Genomic DNA, 21425 nt, shown 5'->3' on the forward strand with positions numbered 1-21425 from the left:
CGTGCGCTCAATTTGTTTCTTCCCTTTCGGATGGATTTGTTAGAAGGACTCTTCAGTTAGAAGGGATTACCTCGCTGAAGTTGGCCATAGAGAGGGCAAAGGCCGTCAAAATTATACAGGGAGGGAATTTTGAAAGAAGAGGGGATTTTGGGAAGCGATTTGAGAAGGGGAAGGATAGGGGTGTGAAGAGTAATGAAAAGGGAGACGGAAATGAAAAAGTCGAAGAGAGAGAAAAGAAAGGTTATGGTTATGGGCGGAGGGATTTGAATAGAACAAAAGAGTGTTGGAATTGTGGAAAGGAGGGACATTTCCGATTTGAGTGTCCTGAGAACAAGGGAAACTCGGTTTAGTTGCTCTCGGCGGGGGGAGAACAACGGAAGTGAACATTACCCCGGGTGTTAGTTGTTCTCAAACTTTTTCTGTTAATCGAATAAAGTCGAGTTCAAAATATTTTAGTTATAAGGGGATGTTGGATGGTAATGAGTGTTGTTTTAAGATAGATACGGGTTCAGACGTTTCGATTCTTAGTAGAAGAATGGTTAGAGAGGGCAAGCACATTATTCAAATTAAGGACAATTCTCTTAGATATCCCACTGGAGAGGTAGTACCCATCGAATTTAAGGTTATGGCAAAAGTTCTCTTGGGAAGGTATTTCGTGGAAATTCCTATGTATGTAATAGACATGGATGACGATTGTTTATTGGGTGTAGATTTCTTAAGGAAGATAAATTTAGAAAATGTTTTTGAATCTGCTTTCGTTTCTTCGGAGTCTGAAGAAGAAAAGGTTTTGAGTTGTTCTCGAATTCAAGTTTCTTCCGGGAGAGCTCCATTCTTGAAAGAACTCTATACCAATAATTCCTCAAATTTAAATGAGGCTCAAAAAGAAATTTTTACGGATTTCTTAGAGGAGTATCAGGATGTATTTTCTGAAGAGATTGTTGCTGGTAATTGTGGAGTCGTCGAACATGTCATCAATTTAGAAGATTCTTCTCCCATTAAGCAGGTTCCTCGTCGAATTCCCTTACGAATGCGAGAGGAAGTAGAAAAGATTATTGAGGAAATGAGGAAGCAAGGGGTCATAGAAGAGTCGCAAAGTCCGTGGGTTTCTCCTGCTGTTTTGGTAAGGAAGAAAGATGGAACGTTGAGATTTTGCGTCGATTATAGAATGGTCAATGCAATTACTAAAAAAGATTCGTTTCCCTTGCCTAGAATAGATGACATTTTCGATCAGCTTTCGGGAAACTTTTGGTTTTGCACTCTGGATCTTAAAAGTGGTTATTGGCAGGTGAAGATTCGTCTTGAGGATAGAGAAAAGACTGCCTTTTCTATTGGACGTGGATTATGGCAATTCACTGTAATGCCTTTTGGGCTGTGTAATGCCCCTGCTACCTTCGAGCGTTTAATGGAAAAAGTATTGCGGGGATTATTATATAAAATTTGTTTGGTTTATTTGGACGATGTAATAATTTTCGGTAAAAATTTTAATGAAATGTTGGAGAATTTAAAGAAAGTGCTCTCACGGTTTCGTTCTGTTAATCTTAAAGTAAACCCTAAAAAGTGTATTCTCTTTGCAAAGGAAGTAAAATATTTGGGACATATAGTCTCTTCGGGAGGTGTTACTACAGATCCGGAAAAGATCTCTGCTGTGAAGGATTGGCCGGTTCCACATAACAAAAAGCAGCTTCGAAGTTTCCTAGGATTTTGCTCATATTATCGGAAATTTGTAAAAGGATTTTCTTCTTTGGCCAAACCTTTATATGCTCTAACAGAGAATCAGGTTAAATTTTCTTGGGACGAGAAGTGTCAAAGTGCATTTTTAGAGTTGAAACGAGTGTTATCTTCTTCTCCAATGTTATCCTTCCCGAGTGGGGAGGGAGAATTTATTTTGGACACTGACGCTTCGAATATTGGAATTGGCGCAGTCCTTTCACAAAAGCAAGAGGGAGTAGAAAAAGTCATTGCTTATTTCAGTCGTGTACTTAGTAAGTCTGAGAGGAATTATTGCGTTACTCGTCGAGAACTCTTGGCGATAGTCGATTCTATTAAATTTTTCCGGCATTACCTTTTGGGGCGGAAGTTCTTGATTCGTACGGATCATGTTTCTCTTAGGTGGTTGATGTCCTTCAAAGACTTAGAAGGGCAATTGGCGCGTTGGCTGGAGAGACTCCAGCAATATGAGTTCGAGATTATTCATCGTAAAGGCTTAATTCACAAGAATGCCGATGGGCTTTCTAGACGACAATGTGAATCATTTGGTTGCGAATATTGTGTCAAGGTGGAGAGGAGGCAGATGGAAGAATCAAGAAAATCAGTTGCTCGTATTATTCTCATAGGAGAAACTCTTCAAGATTGGCGCAAGGAGCAATTAGAGGACGTTAGCATTGCTTTTATTTACCGCGGGAAGGAAACGGGAATACGTCCGTCTCGTTTTGAAATACCCGCTGGAGATGTCTCCGCCCGGATATATTGGTCTTATTGGGATGCTTTGAGTTTAAAGGATGGGGTTCTTTACAAGAGGTGGGAAGCACCGAATCTTAAGTCGAGTATTTTTCAGCTTATTGTTCCTCGAAGCCGTGTTAACCAGATTTTAGAGGAGGCGCATGATTCTTTTTCTGGAGGGCACTTTGGAGTCAATAAAACACTCGAAAAAATCAGAAAGCGGTTTTATTGGGCCACCTGTAAACAAGATGTGGAGGAATGGTGCAAAACTTGCAAAGTTTGCGTGTCTAAAAAAGGCCCTTTGGGGAAGGGAAAGTCCCCATTACAAATTTATAATGTTGGGGCACCATTCGAAAGATTACAAATGGACATACTTGGCCCTCTTCCTATTACTACTTCCGGAAATAGGTATCTCCTCGTCATTGTTGACTGTTTCACCAAATGGGTAGAAGCTTTTCCTCTCAGGAATATTAGGGCAAGTACAGTGGCAGAAGTCTTCGTTAATCAAGTCATTTCTAGACACGGGGTCCCTTTGGAAGTCCATACGGATCAGGGGAAGAATTTTGAGTCCAAACTTTTCGCAGAATTGATGAATCTCCTTGGAATTCGGAAAACGAGAACAACTGCTCTGCATCCGCAATCGGATGGACAAGTCGAGCGGCAACATCAGACTATTGTTAATTATTTGGCAAAGTATATTTCTGAAAATCAGAAAGATTGGGATCGCTGGGTCTCTATGTTTTTATTGGCTTATAGATCTTCTAAACACGAGACTACTGAAGTAACTCCCGCCGAGCTATATTTTGCCCGAGATCTTAGGTTGCCGTTAGATCTGCTTTTAGGAAGTCCTCCAAGGGGAGGATCTCAGTCGGTTGGAGGTTTTATTGGGAATTTGAAGGAGAAATTGGACAGGATCCATTCCAACGTTAGGGAACGTATGGATGTAAAATCTTCACGAGCAAAGTCTTGGTATGATCGGAAGGCCAGGCAAACTCTTTTTCAAGAAGGGGAAAAAGTTTGGTTTTATAATCCTCGAAGGATGAAAGGTAGAGCCCCTAAATTGCAGAGCAATTGGGAAGGACCTTTCTTAATAGTTAAAAAGTTGAATGATGTGGTCTATTGTATTCAAAGGTCTGTGAGACATAAGAAGAAAATTGTGCATGCGGATAGATTGGCTTCCTTTTCCGAAAGACATTAGAGTTTGACAGGGATGTTATGAACTAGGTTGGGTGTGATAATTTGTGGGGAAGGTTAATTACGGTAGAAATTAAGATTGTTGTGTTGCATTGTTTACTGCGCGTGTTATTTTGTTCTTAGAAATTTACGGAAGCTGAAGCGGCCGTAACTCCTCGCCGAGTTGGACATCTTGGGAGCTGGTTTGTTGCCGAACCTAATACCGGCGAAGGATAAGTTACGAAGTTAGAAGACTGCCTCTCTCACGGTTGTTTGATCCGTGGTTTTTCCGTGAGACAAAGGGCAAATGCCGAGGCAGGGACTTGGGGAGTCTTTCGAGACGTTGGGTCCACGGTAAGCTTCCCCCCCCTTGTCCGAAGATTTAGAAGAAGAGCAGCGACATCTCCGACGACTTCGGGAGCTGAAAGGAAGAGGCCTATGTTGGGAGGCGAGATCTCCTGCGAGGGAACTGATGAGGGGTCGCCCTGGAGTCGGCAGGGGGGAGAGAGTATTTCCTTCCGGAAGATGTCGATTGGGGACTCGCTCCATGAGGAAGAGGACATGGTCCTGGACTTCCAGAGTACGGTTGGGACCGAGGAGAGGACGGTGCCCGGTAACCTGTGGCAGCAGTCCAGGGTAGGGCAGGAGGCCGTCCCGGTACCCTCGTAAAAGTTCGCCCAGTCAGGAAACTGCCCTTCCGGATTGTCGGGACGACAATCTTGGAAAGGGAGGGCAGTGTTACGCCCGCGCTGAAACGGCCCTTAACTCCGAGCTGAAGCGAGCGGTCATTCCGCAGAAGTCGCGAAGCGGTCCCTTGACAACGGGACATTTATTGATTTAATTACCGCCTGTCAGATCGATCTGGTGACTCGTTTCGTTCGGACCGGTTTTCCCAGATCTCTTTATTGTATTCCGTTCTGAGCTTAAATAAACCCGAGTTCTTTTGTAATAACGAGAGTGGTTATTTCTGCGATCCCGGAAGCACGCGTACGCGTTCGCGAGTGCGCGCGTAACAATATCTAGATTCTCACATTAAATAGTATAAATTTGCATATAATTATATAAAATTATATAAAATTTATAAAATTTTATATAATTATATATTACTATACATGAATCAGAAAATTCTGAACTGTAGACTTATATATTATTATATATAACTATATATAAAGATATAAAATTTTATATGTTTTGTATTTTTTATAAAATTATATAAAACTTTATTGGATTTCTTAGATCAAAATATATAAAATTATATAAAATTTTATAAATTTTTATATTATTGTATATAATTATATATTAATCAGAAAACCCTAAACTATAGCTTTTATATTCTGATATATAAATATATAAAATAATATAAAATTTTATATATTTTATATTTGTTTATAAAATTATATAAAGTTATGTTAGATTCCTCCGATTAAATGCTTATTTCTGCAAGTATGATTTATCGATCAATATTTATTATTATTATTAATTAACATATTTGACGATCATATTTACATATGTATAAGTTTTTGAGCATTATTGACTTTTTTTGCCTTTGTCGTTAGTATTGATAACTTTTGTATGAACTTTTACCGATTCATCAAGGATAGGAAAAGGATAATATTTTTTAATTTAGAATGTAATTTCTTGTTATAAGCTAATACCAAACATTATTTTATTATTTATCCATAATGTACATGAATATACCTGGTTCAATGAATATATTATATAGTTTGAACATAAGATAAATGATGTCTTATTAATAAATTTATGTATATATAATAAGTATTTTTATCATTACCAAACTCGGTCAATTAAATTAGGTTGATTACATACATATTCCCCAACTTTTACTAGTTGAGATATAGATAATATGTTTTCCAATGGCATTATTATAATTTCGCCTGTTTCTTTGATTGGTTTTATATGCTTAATTTTTATTTTAGTTTTTAAATGCATGAATATTCTTGGGTGTTCTATAGCATATATTATTAATAAGAAATATAAATTATTTTGATATTCAAAAAAAAAGTTTATTGATCCATAGAGATGAGTATTGTTAGCAGTTATTATTGCAACATTATGACTATTAGCCTTGATTTCCTTGTATATATTTGACGTATAAATCCTGTTGTCAATTTTCGCTCGAGCATATATAGCAATGTCAGTTAAATTGATACTTTTAGATATAAATAGCTGATGTTCTACATCACTTAATCTGTAATTCGTTATTTTTTTGCCGAGAAGATTATAATTTTTCGTTGTTTCGATATTTAAACGTTCTTGATTGGGTTCAGTCACATGGTTTTTTAAAATACCGACACTTTGAGCTATCATAACATTGTTTACAATTTCTTGTGACAAATGCTTAGTACCACTGACACTTTTTGCAATAAAACCATTATAATTTTCAAAACAAAAAGCCGATGTTCCTGACAGTGGACCCCATCGTTTTACGGATATTACTAAGTGTAAAAGTTGATGAGAATTGTAGGTCAACTCGTCATCACTAAATAAGATTGGAATATCCTTGACGAATACTTTTAATAATTTATCTGCTTGTTCTAAGTCATCCGATGTAATCTGATCCTTAACTAAATTAAATATTGCAATAACCAATGCCATCAAATGTTGAAAATAATTTTCTGGTAGATATTTTTCGAGAGCTGGGAGTGAATAAAATAACAGCAAGTTATAAAACTCTGCAGCTTTAAAAAAATGCATTTGTGTAAGAGATCTTGGCATTCGATTAAAAGATAATGGAGGACGAATGTTTATTATAAATTTATCAATGTCATTAATGAAAGGCTTGATGTTCCAAGCGCCTGGCTTGTTAATATAAAGATTAAAAAATTGTTTAACAACTCCTAATAACACTGAATGCATAAATTCAGGTATAAAACATGTTCCTAAGTTCAGTAATGGAAAGCAAGATAATATGAAATATCCTTTAACGCCTCGCAAATGTTTTTTTCCTGTTTTTCGCAACATTCGAGCAAGATTGATCATTCTTTCACCATCTCTCAATTTAGCGTTCAAATTATAAGGATAATATCGGCCTTTTTTTTTCCCAGCTTCTACATTTTGTATTTTTTTCGTTCGAATCTCACACATATTACAACCATACCGACCGTTAAAATTGAAAATGTTCTGAAGCTGAGCTCGAGCCGGAGCATCTGCTATTATCAAAGGAGCGATTACTCGAGACGTAATTAAATCTTTCGTCACTGGATGAGTCCATTGAAAACCTTCTTCAAAGCATTGATTTAGTTTTAAATACAAAGGCCGTAAAAATGTGTTCATACATGGTTTATGATCTTTATCATACCACAAGCCCAAGTTTATGATAAATGATTCTCTTAAAGTAGCAGAAAGTTCAGCTATGGTGCCTAACAGTGGCCAACAATGACTTTTAGCATTTTTTATTAAGGAGAGACCATCGGTATTAATTATTAGTGTTAGATCGTATTTTTGTCTATTTGGTCGCAAATTTGTTCGAATGTACTCTGAGCCATCAGTGACGTCTGTAATAACATTATCATCACGTGGCATAAATGGTTTAAGTTTTTCACTCAAATTGTAATGTTCAAATAGATATCTTATTTGAGTGTGAACGTCAAACTCGAAAAAAAATGAATTTTTGTCAACTTTAACATTGCACTCCGGACAAGTAATAATTTTTATATCACTACCAACATACCCTGAACACACTTTACAATAATAATGCTTTGTAATGTTGCATGGTGGAGCAATTTTTTTAGCATACTGCAATAATTTATGTAGAGTTTTAGGCATTGAATTATTTTCAGGTAATATGTTGATTTGCATTCTCAATGCTTCTTTAAGCGCCGCTTTGGTTAATTGATGTTTTACGTAGTAATTAAGCAAATCATATACTGCTTGGTCAACAGATACAGAGCTATTTTCATATAGCATTACTTTTTCATGAGTATCACGACGATGAAAATGATCAATTACGCGATTTTCATTGACGACGAGTTCTTGATTTTGATTCTGATCATTTTCGCTGTCAGACGCATCAAATTCAGGTTCATAAAAATCTTCAGCATCACTGTCATCTGTTGAGTACTCCATTTCTGCCAATCTTACATCATCATGTACTTGCTCTTCAATTACATTTTCACTATCGTCATCATTTCTGCTGCCATCATCCGAATCGTCAGATGAGATATTTCCATCGTAACTATCATGGTCTGATAAATCAATGACATGATCAGAAGCACTAGAATCGTGTTCATTGCAAGTGGCTTCGTTACCAGAAGAAATCAGTTTTTCCCATCTATACAATGTTCTTAAAGGTATCTGCAATTAACAATAGTATCCAATTTAGTGTAAGATAAGGATAAAAATTTGAGCAAAATTTGTACAAGGCATATTTTTTATTTGAAATATGTTTCAAGATTCTTTTATGTAAATTGAATGTGTATTATTGTACTTACTGGAGTATCAGGGTCTTCATCGTACAATTTATACCTTTTAGCAGGTCTGGATGATGATGGTTCATTGTTTAAATGTGACATTGTTATCTTTAAATAAAAAAAAAATTTAATTATACTTTAACTATCCGATCAAAAAAAATTCTTTATAAAAAACTACCATCTATTTTGATGTATAGGTACTTACTTACCAAAACTCACTGAATTAAGTACTAGCAATTTTTTTTATCGAAAAAATCTTTTTTTAAATAAGAAATTTTTATTTTTGTTTTGTTATTAAATTGAAAATTTAGTTTTTTTTTGTCACACACGTTATTTTTTTCTCATGAAGTATTATATTTTCATTGTAGGTTATACGCATTTATAAATGTCAACATTGACGTTTATACTTGTTACTCAGGTAATTATATATATATATACTGAACGTGTATACTATGCAAGTAATCTAGCCAATCATAGACGAGCAGCTCATCTGTGATTGGCTGACATCCGATCCGCGATCCGTAATCCCAATCCGATCCGCGTCCGCGATACGTAGTGTGACACGGGCTTAAGTATGTATATATAGTTATGTATTCTAACCTATAACAATAACATGTGCCACGAGATTTCTAGGCAGGTTGCCACGAGCGAAGAGCAAATGCGTAATTAATCTAATTGATTTGTAAAAGCATCGTAAAAGTGCCTGGATATACCTATCAACAATTATTAGTTTAAAATTAATACCATAAGCAACTACATTGATTCGAATCGCCAAAAATGTTTCTCATTCATTGTCAAACCGACAATTCTTATTGCAAAGTTGAGGACTTTGATGTAATTTATGACGAGGAAAATATTCCTAATCCGGGAGAGTTGGTCACTTTTTTATGGAAAAATTCGAAATTTAATGGTACAGTCATCATGCAATCAGGTAATAATGTTTTCATTTTTAAATAAACCGACATCTGCAAATTTTGTGAATTATCTGAATAAATAAATAAATAAATAAATCAAACAGTAAATCAATTCTAACACTTGATTTTTATACGAAAAAGAAACACTTTTAGAATTTGCGTTTTTCATTATATAAATTTTATTGTATCGAGTACCAAAATAATCGTTTAATCTCCCTTTTTTTTATGTAAATATGTAGCAGATGAAAATAAAATTAATAAGAAACTGCAAGACTTGAATAAAATAAAAAAGAATCAATCTACTTCTGATACTGCTAGTAATTCTAGTGCCCTGCCAAAAACTACTAAGAGAGTTTCAAGAGCATCTAATCGTTGGTCACCTGAAAAAAAAAGCAATGCTGATAATAGCAGTCAGAAGAGAAGGAAGGTATTTAAATAATGTGCTATTTGAAAGATTAATTGTTTTACTAGTATGTAATGCAATACTAAACTTTAATTATTGAACAGCGTACTGCGAGTAAACAGGAGAGTAAGGATGCCTCGCAAAATTTTATTGAACAAATAGTTTTGGGAAAAGATAAACCTTCAAAATTGAAGAAACTTAATAAAGAGAAGAGTCCATCGAAAGATGATTTGAAAAAAGAATTGGAAGCTATGAAATCTAAATTAGAAGCGAAAAAATACGAAAAAAAAGTTGATGATAGTAACAATTCTTCCGCTACAACAGAATCGTCGGAAGATTCTGATTTATCTGTATCCGGAACTGAAAATGATGGCAAACCTCTTGCTGACGACATGACTGGAAAAAATCCATCAACTGCCAAAGAAGATGATAATAAGTTAATAAATACATCTCAAAAAGATAACGGTGAAACGCCTGTAATCTCTGGTGCTTCTAAAAAACTTGAAATTGATAATGATGGTAAGTTGTTAGATTCTGATGGAAAATCCATCAGAAGTGAAAAAGACAAAGAGAATATTGAAAATAAAACGAAAAATGATTCAGAAAAAGAAGATGATGACAAGTATTATGATGAAGATATTCAGTTGTTAGGTCCTGATTACTGCAGAAAGGTATTAAATATATATACACTTAAAATGAATATTGATAAGTACTCTATAATTTTAGAACAAAAATAATTGATTGAGGTTAATTGTTTAGATGGTAGATATTGGGGATAAAATTTATTGCACAGAAACCCAATTAAATTTAGCGCACAACTGTGGAGAAGGTACGGTGATGGTAAGACAGCTAATGGATGGAATTTTTAACAAGAAAGAGTTACTTAATTGCACTTATAGTGGTCAGCCTCCTCGTAACTTAGGAAAAAACGAATCACCAAAAATCTTTCGAGCCTTGCATAGCAAAGCTAAAATCACAATAATTAGTAAGTAATGAATTTTCACAGAATTAATAAATTGATAAAAGGTTGTAACGATGCACCCCCGAAAACTGCATCGTTCCGGCGTAACACCCTGCCGAGGCCGCCCGGCCGACCATCCGCCGGGCGAGGAACGGGCACGGTGTGCCCACCTTATTTTAAACGCTAGCATATAACGATAGGAAGCCCGCGAACGGGCTTGCCGCGGCAACCGCCTCGACGCGCCGAACGGGGCCGACCGCGGCCGAAGACCGCCGAACGCGATCGCGGCGTCGGGACGCCGTATTTTCCGACCGTTCCGCCGCGCCATCCCGGCGCTCGCGGTCGCCGTCGCTACCCCCGCCACTGCGGAACGCCGCCGCGCCGGGTATAAAAGACGAGCGTTTTTAACGCTAAATGCGATTTTCCGATCAACGCTCCGACCGACCGCACCGATCCTGAATTCCCGCATCTCTCTAGCAAGTCAGAACGAGGGTAGAGCGCCTCCGGCATTCTCTGTCTTCGCCGAGCGATTCTCGAAAGACGACAAGCTTTCTTCCACACCGCGCCCGCAAGTCAGAACGAGGGTAGAGCGCCTCCGGCATTCTCTGTCTTCGCCGAGTGATTCTCGATCGACGACCGGCTTTCTTCCACCGCGCGCCCGCAGGTCCGAACGAAGGTAGAGCGCCTCCGGCCCTCTCTGTCTTCGCCGAGTGATTCTCGTTAGACGACCGGCGTCCCTACATCACGCCCCGCTAGTCAGGACGAAGGTAGAGAGCCTTCGGCCTACTCTATCTTCACCGAGCGCTTCTCGATACCCGACCGGCTTCCCTGCACACGGAGTTACCCGAACGGGGGCAGAACGCGTCTCTGCCTCCACCGAGCGCTTCTCACCGGGTACTCCTACCACCTAACGCGCCGAATTGCAGCGATCTCGCCGCCGTATCCGCGCCCGCGCGCCCCGCGCCGTACTTCGCGCCACCCGTCACACACCGATCGCCCGACTCGATCGCCATCCGCGTGCATTCCCGCGCGCACCGCGTGCGCCCCGGCTCTGCGTCCTGCGCTCGCCGCACCATTGTACGTACCGCGACTGTTACACTGTGTTCTCAATCCATTGTAAACCTCGCGACCGTGCATCATAGAATAAACTCTGCCACGTTATTGTTAACCACGATACACTTCATTTTGCCGAACCTCACCGCGCGTCCGTTCCTCCGCACCTCCTTCGAACCCAGCCCAGCCGCGAGCTAGATCCGCGTTTCGAACACAGGTTGTTTTATGGCGCCCGAACAGGGACCTGACCGTAAGGAGCAGACCCAGGAAACCGGCAAAATGAAGGAGTATTTCTATAGGCTAAGCAAACCCGACTTGATAACCGAACTAAACTCACTCGGACTCGACACCGAGGGCAATCTCGACGATCTACGCCGCCGATTGAATCGATTTATCGACGCCCATCCCGAGCAGTTCCAGGCGAACGCGTCCGACGCTCCCCCGCTAACTCTGACCGTGCCCACCGGAATACCGCCGAACGCATCCGACGCCCCTCCAAGAACGCTGACCGTACCCACCGGAGTACCGGCATCCCCCGTAACGATAATTCCAGCCGACCGCCCGACGGACCCCGCCCCCCCCCACCACCCAGATAATGAACCAAATGCGAAAATGGGGCCTCCACTTCGACGGGAAGGACCCATGGGCATTCTTGGAACGGATCGACGAGCTCCGCGCCGCGTACGGATTCTACGATGACCACTGGCTCCGCGGGCTGCCCGAACTCCTAAAAGGGGACGCCCTCCTGTGGTACCGTAACAACCGCGACGGATGGTTGACCTGGGGGGATTTCATCGCCGATTTTAGAGAGACATTCCTGCCGCGACGATACCGACTGCAACTAGTAAATGAAATCCGCGACCGCGTACAGAAAGACGGGGAGCCATATGTGAAATACGCGACACAAATGCTGACCCTCATGCGTAGGGCAGGGGGCTACTCGACCGAAGAGCAGGTCGAGCAGCTCTACGAGAACATGCACCCCGATTATCAAAACCGTATCTGGCGGAGCGACGTCCGCAGCCCCCGGGAACTGCAGCAACGAGCAGGCGAGTTCGAACGATTGCAGCAGAATCGCAAAAAACGCACCGTCGCGAAAAGCACCGCCACCGACCCCCCGGTCACCGCCGCCGTGTACAGTCGAAGCGAGTGCTGCTGGCGTTGCAAGCAACGCGGCCACACGCGCTTCGACTGCCGACGCCCCGCCCGGAAGTTTTGCTCACAATGCGGCAAGGACGGCGTACTGACAAAAGACTGTCACCCGCCGCCGGGAAACGAAACCGGGACCGCGGAAACGCCGGCCGCCCCCCGGTCCTCCCCGTAAGATTCACGCCCCGGCCGCACCTAAAAACGCGCATCCGCGACCGCCCGTTAGAGGCCCTACTAGACACTGGCTCAGACATATCGTTCGTCAACGAGCACACCGCCCGGCTCGCGCAAACCCTCGGTTTCCCCGTAACGCCGGACGAAGGGCAAGTCCAGTTGGCCAACGGGCACGTAATAACGCTGCCCGGCCGCGTCCGATTGCCGATTCAGACCGCCGGCAAGACCGTCTGGCACTCGTTCACAATTATGCCGAACCTGAAAAACGCGATGTTACTCGGGGTAGATTTTTGGGCCAAACTCGGCCACGCCATTCCCGCGCCGGACAACGCGAGTCACCGCAGCCAGACACCCGCCACCGCGATGCCCGAGGGCATCGCCCCGCGAACCCCGACCGAGGAGGAGAGGCTCCGAGCGTTCCTCGCAGAAGAACTTCCCCTCTTCGACCAGATAACCGGGCCGACCGACAAAACGGCCCACCATATCCGCGTCAAAACGAACATCGAACCGATTAAGCAGCGGTACCGACCGCGCAACCCGGCCATGCAGGCCATCATTAACACCGAAGTCGAAAAAATGGAACGGGAGGGGGTGATCGAGCGCTCGAAAAGCGCATGGAGTTCCCCGGTCGTCGTAGTACGAAAAAAGGACGGGAGCCACCGATTTTGCATCGATTTTCGCCGGGTTAACGACGCAACCGAGACCGACGCCTACCCCCTCCCCCAAATCACCGCGACGCTCGACAAATTACGAGGAGCGAAATACCTGACCACGCTCGACCTTAAGAGCGGGTACTGGCAGGTCCCCCTCACCCCGGCAAGCCGACCGATCACCGCATTCACCGTACCCGGGAAGGGGCTCTTCCACTTCAAAGTCATGCCCTTCGGTTTACATTCCGCCCCCGCGACGTTCCAACGGCTACTGGATACCGTGCTCGGGCCGGAACTCGAGCCACACGTGTTCGTGTATCTCGACGATATCATTGTAATCACGAAAACGTTCGAGGAACACCTCCGCATACTGCGCGAAGTTTTCCGCCGCCTCCGCGCCGCGAACTTACGGCTCAACCCGGCCAAATGCAAATTCTGCGTGGACAGCCTACAATATCTCGGGCACATCGTCGACCGCGAAGGGATCCGTACCGACCCAGAGAAGGTCCGGGCAGTCGCCCAGTGGCCTCGGCCGCAGACAGTTAAGCAAGTACGGCAATTCCTGGGAGTAGCGTCGTGGTACAGGCGCTTCATCCAAGACTTCGCGACAGTCGCCGCGCCGCTCACCGCGCTCACGAGAAAACACGCTCGCTGGAACTGGGGGGAAGAGGAAGATACCGCGTTCGAGAAGCTAAAAGACACGCTGACATCCGCGCCGGTCCTCGCCTGCCCCGATTTTTCACGGCGATTTGTCCTGCAAACCGACGCCAGCACAACCGGCCTCGGGGCCGTGCTCACGCAGAATTTCCCAGAGGGAGAAAGAGTAATCGCGTACGCGAGTCGCACGTTAAACCCGGCCGAACGGAACTATAGCGCAACCGAGCTCGAATGCCTAGCGGTAATCTGGGGGATTCGCCGGATGCGCGAATACCTCGAGGGCTACCCCTTTACCGTCCTCACCGATCACCAGTCCCTGCGGTGGCTACAAAAATTAGACACCCCGACCGGCAGGCTGGGCCGATGGGCATTCGAGCTCCAACAGCACGACCTGGAGATTAAATACCGAAAAGGAGCCCTCAACCGGGTCGCGGACGCCTTGTCTCGGCAACCCACCACCGCCGCCGTCACGACACCGCCCCGCTGTTCGTGGTACCGCCGCATGCTACGGGCCGCGCAAGAAAACCCCCGGGACCACCCTGATTACGACATCCGAGACGGGAAACTATACCGACACGTACTGCATGACCTAAACTTTAACGAAACCCCGCCCGAAAATCAGTGGAAGGCATGCGTGGCCAAAGAACAGCGCCCCGAAATCCTCCGCCAGAACCACGACGCTCTCACCGCCGGACATCTCGGGATCGCAAAGACAATAGCGCGCATCGCCCGAATATACTACTGGCCCGGCATGTTCCGGGAAATCGCGAACTACGTCCGAAATTGCCCCCGGTGCCTAGGACACAAAGTCGCGCAAACCCGACCGGCGGGAACGCTGCACGCCACCGCCGTCACTCGCCCATGGCAACAAGTCACGCTCGACTTAATCGGACCGCTGCCCCGATCGAAACAGGGCCACACGTGGCTCCTGACGATGCAGGACCGCTTCTCTAAATGGCTAGAGATGCGGCCCCTGCGCCGCGCCACCGCTTCTGCCGTAACCACGCACATCGCCGAAGCGATTTTATTCCGCCACGGTTGCCCCGACACGATATTGTCGGATAACGGCACGCAACTCCGGTCCGGAAAACTCGAAAAAATGCTCGCCGCCCATAACGTTCGACATGTATACACGCCGGTCCACGCGCCGCATTGCAATCCGGTTGAGAGAACAAACCGGGTTGTAAAAACGATGATATCGCAGTATGTCGACCGAAATCACCGTAATTGGGATGAGCGCATCCCCGAATTGCAATTCGCCTATAATACGGCCCATCACGAAGCCACGGGCTATACCCCCGCATACCTCGTCTTCGGCCGCGAACCGACCTCCCCACTCAATCGGGAGGCCGCCCCGAACACCGCAGCCGCCCCGCCAGACGAGACGCGACGTCACCTCGAGGAAGCCTACGAGCTTGTACGAATACATTTGGCGCGCGCTTTCCAGCGGCAGGAAAAGTATTACAACCTGCGACGCCGTCAATGGGCACCGAAAGTCGGGGAGTGGGTGTGGAAACGCGAATACCCACTCTCCAACAAAGCCGCCGCGTTTAACGCGAAGCTCGCGCCAAAGTTCCGCGGGCCCCTCGAGGTGCGCCGGATAATATCGCCGGTAATCGTCGATCTACGCGACCGAAGCGGCAAGTGGAGCCGCCACATACACGTGCAGGATTTAAAACCCGCGCCCGCCGCCCCCCCGCCCGCAGACAACGAAGAAAACAGCGACATCGACCACCAGGAGAATAGCGATACCGAGGACGACGATAACAACAATAACGAAACAAACCCGGAGGACGACGACGACACCGAAACATAAGAAACATTGCCCCACTCCCGAAATAGGCAACAATTACCGGCAATGAATACCGATACCGAAAAAGAGAGCCCACAGACGAGCCATGGAGACCGATCCGAGCAAGTCGAGCATCGAGAGCGATATTCTCGCCGAGATAGACAAGATCCTGGCAGAGCCGGTGGAATACGACCCGGCCTGCCCAGGATTCGGCACCACCTGGACGAAACTCTTCGCCCCGGGCACTGCCGCCGCCGCCGCCGCCATCGCCGCCGTCGCCAAGCCCGCAACCGCACCGCCGTCACGCAAAAACGTGCCGACGGTCGGCTGCGCGGTACAACGCTCGGACGAGCAGCAACGACGGAAGCTGGAGTGGCTCACCACCCCGCCACCACCACTGATCCGGAAGAAGCCACGGGCCGCGACGCCCAAAATTACCAGCGTCGAGCAAACCAACATCCGGCTTACCATCTTGCCGGGGCGGCCAACGATCTCGCCGAGCGTTCCACCGGCACCGCTACCGGAACCAGCCACGGCATGGATTCCCGCACCGCCTCCGCCGCAACCAGCTCCGGCCAACGTCCAGCCCTTGCGGGCAGAAGGGCCCAAGCCACCACCTCCGATCCCGGTGGAAGTGGAACCCGGACATACCATCTGGGTACCCCACTTCCACGCACACGTATCGCGCCAGCACAAGATGCGATCCAGGGGAAAACGCTGGCACATACGGTTTAATGCGACCGGCTCCGTCCGCAGCATCCGCGTAATAATGCCGAAGCCGTAGAGCGCCGAATTCGCGCTTTTCCAACGAGGGGGGTGATGTAACGATGCACCCCCGAAAACTGCATCGTTCCGGCGTAACACCCTGCCGAGGCCGCCCGGCCGACCATCCGCCGGGCGAGGAACGGGCACGGTGTGCCCACCTTATTTTAAACGCTAGCATATAACGATAGGAAGCCCGCGAACGGGCTTGCCGCGGCAACCGCCTCGACGCGCCGAACGGGGCCGACCGCGGCCGAAGACCGCCGAACGCGATCGCGGCGTCGGGACGCCGTATTTTCCGACCGTTCCGCCGCGCCATCCCGGCGCTCGCGGTCGCCGTCGCTACCCCCGCCACTGCGGAACGCCGCCGCGCCGGGTATAAAAGACGAGCGTTTTTAACGCTAAATGCGATTTTCCGATCAACGCTCCGACCGACCGCACCGATCCTGAATTCCCGCATCTCTCTAGCAAGTCAGAACGAGGGTAGAGCGCCTCCGGCATTCTCTGTCTTCGCCGAGCGATTCTCGAAAGACGACAAGCTTTCTTCCACACCGCGCCCGCAAGTCAGAACGAGGGTAGAGCGCCTCCGGCATTCTCTGTCTTCGCCGAGTGATTCTCGATCGACGACCGGCTTTCTTCCACCGCGCGCCCGCAGGTCCGAACGAAGGTAGAGCGCCTCCGGCCCTCTCTGTCTTCGCCGAGTGATTCTCGTTAGACGACCGGCGTCCCTACATCACGCCCCGCTAGTCAGGACGAAGGTAGAGAGCCTTCGGCCTACTCTATCTTCACCGAGCGCTTCTCGATACCCGACCGGCTTCCCTGCACACGGAGTTACCCGAACGGGGGCAGAACGCGTCTCTGCCTCCACCGAGCGCTTCTCACCGGGTACTCCTACCACCTAACGCGCCGAATTGCAGCGATCTCGCCGCCGTATCCGCGCCCGCGCGCCCCGCGCCGTACTTCGCGCCACCCGTCACACACCGATCGCCCGACTCGATCGCCATCCGCGTGCATTCCCGCGCGCACCGCGTGCGCCCCGGCTCTGCGTCCTGCGCTCGCCGCACCATTGTACGTACCGCGACTGTTACACTGTGTTCTCAATCCATTGTAAACCTCGCGACCGTGCATCATAGAATAAACTCTGCCACGTTATTGTTAACCACGATACACTTCATTTTGCCGAACCTCACCGCGCGTCCGTTCCTCCGCACCTCCTTCGAACCCAGCCCAGCCGCGAGCTAGATCCGCGTTTCGAACACAGGTTGTTTTAAGGTCACTGTTTTATTAAATTAAAGCGTAATTTAGCTGATATATACAATCTTAAATTTTAATTGAATCTTCAGCGATATTTATTTGTAATTTAATATTTTCTATGTCAGTTACGTTATGTGATATGGTTAATTTTAATTTTCAAGTATAAAAATAAACTTAAGGATTCTTAAAAAATACCAATTAACATGTATAAATATTTATATTTATTTACTGACACTTGAGTTGTTTATATGCAAATTACTGGACTAATAAAATATTAATTTTTTCCAGAATATACACTACAGTACGCAGAGAAAAATGGTTGGATGAAAAAAACCAAACATGATAGAGCGCCCTACAAGTGGTGTGACTTACAGCAAGCGATGACTCAGAAGATAGGAGATATCAAAAGGGCTCACCAAAAAAATTTAGAGTTTAAGAAAAAATAGTTTTAACATGATCTTAAACAGCTAAATAACTAAAGGGCATATCATTCTTAAATTTTCCATAATTTATCCTGTGTGATTTATATGATCTTTCTCCTCAAAGTTTAAAATAATCTTTTTTTTTTATATAATTTTCTCAGACCTTATCAACGTTTTGACTAGAATTTTTTTTTATATATTGGCTAAATAAATATTTAATTCCATTGTCCTGTTATTAGTTATGAAACTCATTCTATAACGACGAATAACATCAAATTATTTATAATTAAAAAAATTTTCCTAGTCAAATAATATTACCAATGTCTTCATAGAATAAGATTATATACCAATGTGTTCTTAGAATAATATTGATAAAATCACTTATTGAAAATAATAACTTATTCTGATAGAAAGAAAATTATATTGGTATTTTTCGAATAAATATTTAATTTATAGGTTCGTTATATATTTGATAACAAAGACTAATTCAATAATTATAACTGGTACTTTATAAAAATATAAAAAAACATCATATTATTATTCTTACCTCATAATAATATACCTGAAGGACTGTTATGTTATAATAATTAAACATAAGTTATATCTTCTTTCTTATAAAATAAGCTCTTTGTATGGTTATTAAAAAAAAAAAATTCGAAATGTATTTTGAGTAATAAAATTTAGAATGCACAGCAATAAAAAAAAATTCTACAGAATTTTGGTTTATGTATTTAGTCATATATTATTATATAAAATTATATATAAAAATGTCTAATTTTATATAATGACATAAAACGAATTAAAAAGATCAACTTAATATAAGAGTTTATATAACTACATAAAATTATACATTTTTATATATAATTTTATAAAATTATATATTTTTATATATTATGAGATAAAATTATATCATGCCAAAATTGAGATATAATTTTATATAATTATATCTGGTCAATTATATATAATTTTATATAATTATATAAAAAAATTTTTTCCCGGGCATAGACAATCAACAGCAAGATTTGATGCTACATTTGCTTATATTTTGCAAGAGTTTTGCAAAAATTACTACTGAAATAAAAGAAAAAAAAAATTGGTGCATTAGATACTAACACAAGAAAACTCTGGATTACGCTAACTTCGCTAACTCATGTGCCATGCTAATGAGTAGCCTAAGCAATGCCGTGTTTGAGGGTTAAATGTCATTATAAAGATTTTTCCTCAATATATTGTTTAAAAATACGCATTATTTTCGGAATAGGATTTAAGTCCCCCTAGATTGTCGAAATATCACACTGTGCGTCGCTCAGATCCAAAGCGGGAAAGTGACTCGCCGTGAGAACGCTGCTGGTTCCGGTTAACGTGAGCGTCAGCGACATCGCGGGAGAACGTCGATCGTTCGCCACCGCTCCCCCAATCGATCTCGCGAAGAAATCGCAGGCACAGCTGTCCGCAGATTCTCTGCTCGAACGTCTGGAACGCGCGACGATTGTACGTCACGATCGCGCTCTCGCCGCCACCGCCGAGATATCGCGCGAGATCCCTCGGCGGGCGGAGATTTCCGAACGCGTCGAAGTAGATCGCCGCGTTCCCTTTCTTCGCGTAAGCGACCCAATGCGTGCCCGGACCCGCCGCGTCGTCGAGATTCACGATGCCGCACTCCGCGTGTCGCACCCTCGTCGACAGAGCGTCGCGCATGAACACCCCACGGAAGAACGGTATGCGTAGGCGACGCGCCGATCGATCGAGCTGCTCGTTCGTCGTGACGCCGTACGGCGGCAGATCCGACGTCGCCGCTAACGTCGCCTTCTTCCGCGAAATTTTTTTTCGGCGATTCTCCTCGCGCCACTTCCGCGCTTCTTATACGGCGTGAGGTACAGCCCGCGACCCTCCATCGCGCGATTGTGTCGCTGCAGTTCCTCGAGTTCCCGTCGCGCCGCTTTGCCGGCGCTCACCGCCTTGGCCACGCCGGCCGCGCCACCGATCAAGGAACCGAGCGCACCCAACATCGGTAGAAAAGGCAAGAATCCGCCGCGTTTCGCCGTCGGAAGTATCCTCCGCCTCTTCCTCCTCGTCTTCGCGTTTCTCCCCGTTCCTTTCCTCTTTCTTCCTTTTTTCTTTTCCATACCCATGCCCAGTTTCGTCTTCGCTTTCATAGCCGCCCATACGGCCGCCGCGGCGAGTCTCTCACTGACCGTCGAGTCCTTCGCGGTGACGCGCTCGCGCGCCCTCTCGGCGAGCAGTCGATCGGCGACGTGTCGTTCGGCGAGCTCGCCGCTTTGCGAATACGCTACGTCGTGCTCGCGACACGCCGCGTCCAACGGATTGATGCCTTTGTCGCCGCGCGCTAGTCTCTTCGCTAGACGCGTACCGGGTCCGCAAAACTGATAGCCGGGTATATGCAGCTCGAAGGGAAGAGCGTTTATCGCGCGATTGAGTAGACCGGCGCCGCGCATTCGGTCGCGGTTGCGGGAGGGTTTTTTTTTCTTCTCAATTCGAACGGAAACGTTTCGACGACTCACCGTTCAGAGCGAGCGCGCGGTTGCACTCGTAGCAGTCCTTGACGAGCGGCGGTGGACCGTCTATGTGCGTTCGCTGCCACGGACGATTGTAATGTTCCATACACGAGCGATATCTCTGCACCTCGGGATCCGCTTTTATATGTTCGGGCAAACGGTCCCACAGCAGTTGCACGTATTTCTCAAATTTACGCAACAGAACGATCTTCGGAACGAATTCCAGCTCCTCGGCCGTTAGATCGAGAATATCGCGCCTGTCCGTCAGTAGGATGGGAAACATCTCGATCACCGACGCGCGCGCGAACGATTCGTTGCTTTTGAGATCGAATTTCTACGGATACGACGACGCGCTCGCGCTACTTATACTTGCGCGCCAAGCGCTTGCGCACGCGCGACGAAACGAAACGACGTCCGTGCTGCCTTCCCCGCCCCGACGCTCGGGCGCGTTCATCGCGCGAACAAGCGCGCGCTTGCGGAAAAGACCGAGAGAGAGAGCGAAAGAGAGAGGGCGCAATGCGATTCGTGCGACAGTCGGTGACGATAGGAGTCTCGAATGTGGATCGCAAAACGCAGGCAAGGTCGGGCGCGACCGAGGGAGGAAACGGAGAATCGCGCAGACACGGTCCTCTCTTGCCGAACGTCGTACGTTGCATCATCTGCGGTCCCTCTAACT

At 45.5% G+C, this 21425-nt stretch overlaps 1 protein-coding gene and 1 pseudogene across 1 annotated transcript; both read left to right on the forward strand.

The window, feature by feature from the left end:
- The window catches only part of LOC139780619 (uncharacterized), a 186398-nt pseudogene that overhangs the window by 79348 nt on the left and 85625 nt on the right, over window positions 1–21425 (forward strand).
- LOC139780627 (uncharacterized) lies at window positions 8698–18416 on the forward strand. Its single transcript, XM_071719351.1, has 4 exons — window positions 8698–8973; window positions 9196–9383; window positions 9464–10344; window positions 18100–18416. Exons 1-3 carry the CDS (start codon window positions 8820–8822, stop codon window positions 10094–10096), a joined length of 975 nt encoding a protein of 324 aa, XP_071575452.1. The 5' UTR covers window positions 8698–8819; the 3' UTR covers window positions 10097–10344; window positions 18100–18416.

This window comes from Temnothorax nylanderi, unplaced genomic scaffold (genome assembly GCF_030848795.1).
Source record: "Temnothorax nylanderi isolate EJ_2023f unplaced genomic scaffold, tnyl_v1.0 TNYL_tig0288_pilon, whole genome shotgun sequence".
Taxonomy (NCBI): Eukaryota; Metazoa; Arthropoda; class Insecta; order Hymenoptera; family Formicidae; genus Temnothorax; species Temnothorax nylanderi.

Coding starts and splice junctions, on each gene's coding strand:
- LOC139780627 (XM_071719351.1), top strand. CDS start 8,820: ATGTTTCTCATTCATTGTCAAACCGACAATTCTTATTGCAAAGTTGAG. Junction 8,974..9,195: donor TACAGTCATCATGCAATCAG/GTAATAATGTTT, acceptor GTAAATATGTAG/CAGATGAAAATAAAATTAAT. Junction 9,384..9,463: donor GCAGTCAGAAGAGAAGGAAG/GTATTTAAATAA, acceptor ATTATTGAACAG/CGTACTGCGAGTAAACAGGA.